Source organism: Arachis stenosperma, chromosome 3 (assembly GCF_014773155.1).
Source record: "Arachis stenosperma cultivar V10309 chromosome 3, arast.V10309.gnm1.PFL2, whole genome shotgun sequence".
Taxonomy (NCBI): Eukaryota; Viridiplantae; Streptophyta; class Magnoliopsida; order Fabales; family Fabaceae; genus Arachis; species Arachis stenosperma.
In genome coordinates this window covers 165,444,290-165,447,251 of record NC_080379.1, presented here as the reverse complement: position 1 = coordinate 165,447,251, position 2,962 = coordinate 165,444,290, and the positions used below count along the sequence as shown (strand labels likewise).

The 2,962-nt window shown below is 33.3% G+C and overlaps 1 protein-coding gene across 1 annotated transcript; it reads right to left on the bottom strand.

The window, feature by feature from the left end:
* On the bottom strand, positions 1-1,230 carry LOC130967216 (uncharacterized). Its single transcript, XM_057892033.1, has 3 exons — positions 1,002-1,230; positions 668-900; positions 1-405 (listed from the first exon to the last, which is right to left on the bottom strand). Exons 1-3 carry the CDS (start codon positions 1,228-1,230, stop codon positions 1-3), a joined length of 867 nt encoding a protein of 288 aa, XP_057748016.1.
* Between the last annotated feature and the right edge of the window lie 1,732 nt (positions 1,231-2,962).

Sequence of the window (2,962 nt, the reverse complement as noted above, 5' to 3'; positions counted from 1 at the left end):
TCAGTCTCCGTAAATCTGAGCCACGACTTTCTGCTTAGCCATCCAAACCTTCATGTAATTCGGTCTGAAACCAAAATGGGCCTTTGTCGCATTCTGAAATACCTTGATCGACACGACAGCATCGGATCTAATCATAGACAGTATGAAAGCCGAGATCACATGGTAATCTAGCCTCATGTGATCACTGGATATCGAAGTGGCCAGACAAGTATGCGATCTATTGTATCGTTTTATCTCCCAAATACCTCTACGCTGCCGGAGACTGATACGAATCATCCATGTGCACCCGTTGCCGAAATACTTACACTTGCCATGGTACTTGCAGTAATCGGATTCCAACACTTTATACTCAATCCCACATCGGATGCTGTAAGTCTTCACGCTCAACACGACCTCCTCTTTATCCTGAAACTGCTAACCAACTTGGAACTCAGCTAGTTCTCCTGTATCCTGTGTGTCTCTGGCCCCAAATCCGACAGATACGGCAGGTTTCCTCTACTGTCTCATGGCATCCAAGTCCAAAACTAAAAAGTACGGAGGGTACTGCAGAGTTCCTGAACTAGTTGCTCCACCATCCCCTAGCTGGAATATTCCTCGCCTCCTCATCATCGCTATCATCGATAATCATGGCGGGCTCCACATCATCATCATCCTCATCCTAAAATACATCTTCCACACCATCCGGTGCTCCACCCTGTCGAAATTCTGGTACCACATCATCAATGTCGGCCATCGCTATCGCAACATCAACTACGGACCCAGTGTCAACCCTTTCTCTGTCACGAGTGCGGTTTAGATCACCAGCGAAGGACGGCGAGGTCACCAAAACTGCCTCAGGCTCAATCACGGGCAGAGATGAAGAGACACCAACAGGCCTCGAACTAGAGCAGGCTGCTGTGGCTGAAGACAGAGGATTCCGGTTAGAATCTCCTAAACTAGAGACTTATCCACAAGCTTGGCCAACAACTCAGGGGTCCTCACCTCCGGAAATTGCCAACGACAATGAAACAGAACTTCCAAATATTCGTCGCTGCCTATGACGAACGAATCATACTTCACATTATCCAACAAAAGGAATATCGGAATTCTGTATAATAACTTCTCCACCCGTTTCATGCCTTGCAGCCCCAGTTTTCGGATTATAATATCTTGAAACTCGGTGAAACTCGTCGAAGGTTTCATAAAAACACTAAGCAGATCCTTATTAGTAAACTTAATTTCGGAGCGCATTTCTTCTTAATCGAGTTTGTCTGTTTCAATTTACATAGAACTATGCTAAATCGAGTTTGTCTGCTTCAATTTACATAAAAATGCCCTCTAAAAACATACACATGACGATTTTATATTTAGGTGATTTATATAATATTAAATTGGCATTGGTTTATCTCAGTCATTTTCCCTAATACAACAATATCCTTTGCAAGTGAGTTTTTTTACAAGTTGTGAAATAATATTTCTATTTAATCATTCACTTAAAAGCTAACTAAATTTTAAATTGTTCTATATATATATTGGATGCTCTAACTTTTAATTCTTGCTAATTAATCAATGAAATATTTAACTTTCTAATTAGCCTTAGTAAAGAAAAATTGAATTAGGCAACTAAACGGTTTTGGTATTGGCTCAAAGTCTCATACACACTACATTTAGCAGCAACATGTATCGGATTTAAGATTAATTGGCCTTAAAATTAACCCTAACATCAACCTTTGTATAATGGACTCCCATTTCAGTCTACACAACAAGATTTCCACTATTGGGCTTTCGCAGCCATCACGATATCAGAGTTATTTATTATTATTTTTAAGAGAGCTAAAAAAATAATTATTTTTTACTATAAAAAATTCAAACGCTGTCAAGAAGTTAAAATTATATCTATTAAATAAATTTTTATAAACAAAATTATTTAAATCTTATAAAATTAAATATAATTCTCAAATTATTTTTTAATATAATTTAACTTTAACCTCTAATTTTATTTTATACTTCTGTTTCTCCAATTTTAAATCCTACTACCATTTTTATGAGTAAAAAATAATAATTATAAAAAGTAAAAAATAAGAAAAAATAAGTAAAAAATAAAAAATTGTAAATTACAAATTTGTATTAAAATGCATAAAAATTAACAAGTATTTGAAAGAAAATGATAGAATTTAAATAACAAAAATAAAAGTCATAATTAAAATTACTAAAAAGAAAAAAAGATATAGAGTTAGCTAGAATTTTTCAATACTTGTATAAACTCATGACTGATATTATTAAAAAGAAAAAAGTTAGAGTTAGATACAGTTTTTAAATACTTATATAAACTCGTGACTCATATTTTTGTATGTCAAAAAAATTAAGAATCTAATATTTTAGATTGAGTGAGTGTGTAAATTATATAAAATTCTCATAACTTATTGAAACTATTTTTAATTTCTTATTTATAAAGAAAGAATTTTATGCTAATTGATATAACATTAGACTAAACTAAATTTGCATTTAGAGTAATCTTGAATTTTAAGTAAACTTAAATTTTAAATAATTTTAAACTTTAAGTAATTTTAGAAGTCAAATAATTTTAAAGTTCAAACAAATTTAAACACCAATATGTAATTTGGCTATTAAACTTAATTTTTCGCTAACTATAATTTGCTTCATGCACGTATGATTTTCGACTTTAACTATTTAATTTTTTTTTATATTAATTATTTGTGTTAAATTTTTTGCACAATAATAAATAAATAGATAAAAATCAAATATTCATTTGAAAAATCTGGCTTGTGTAAGAAGCAAGAACGATCGGAGGGTCGTAATTCCTGTGTCAAAGCTATGCTCGAAATCGCACTGAATGACGTGGATCTTAGGGACAATCACGAAAAAGTGGTTGAGATAGAAGGGCAAATCGGTAAAAAGATACAAGCATACTAGCCTCTCCCGCTGCAACGGGAGTAACAAGTTAGTGAAGCAAGCAACACAA

Bases quoted from the DNA above. Each gene is read 5' to 3' on its own strand.
- LOC130967216 (XM_057892033.1), bottom strand. From the start codon at position 1,230: ATGCGCTCCGAAATTAAGTTTACTAATAAGGATCTGCTTAGTGTTTTT. The intron at 901-1,001 runs GTCGTTGGCAAT...CTCTGTCTTCAG, and splicing joins TTTGGAAGTTCTGTTTCATT to CCACAGCAGCCTGCTCTAGT. The intron at 406-667 runs GTATTTTAGGAT...TAGCAGTTTCAG, and splicing joins CACCGGATGGTGTGGAAGAT to GATAAAGAGGAGGTCGTGTT.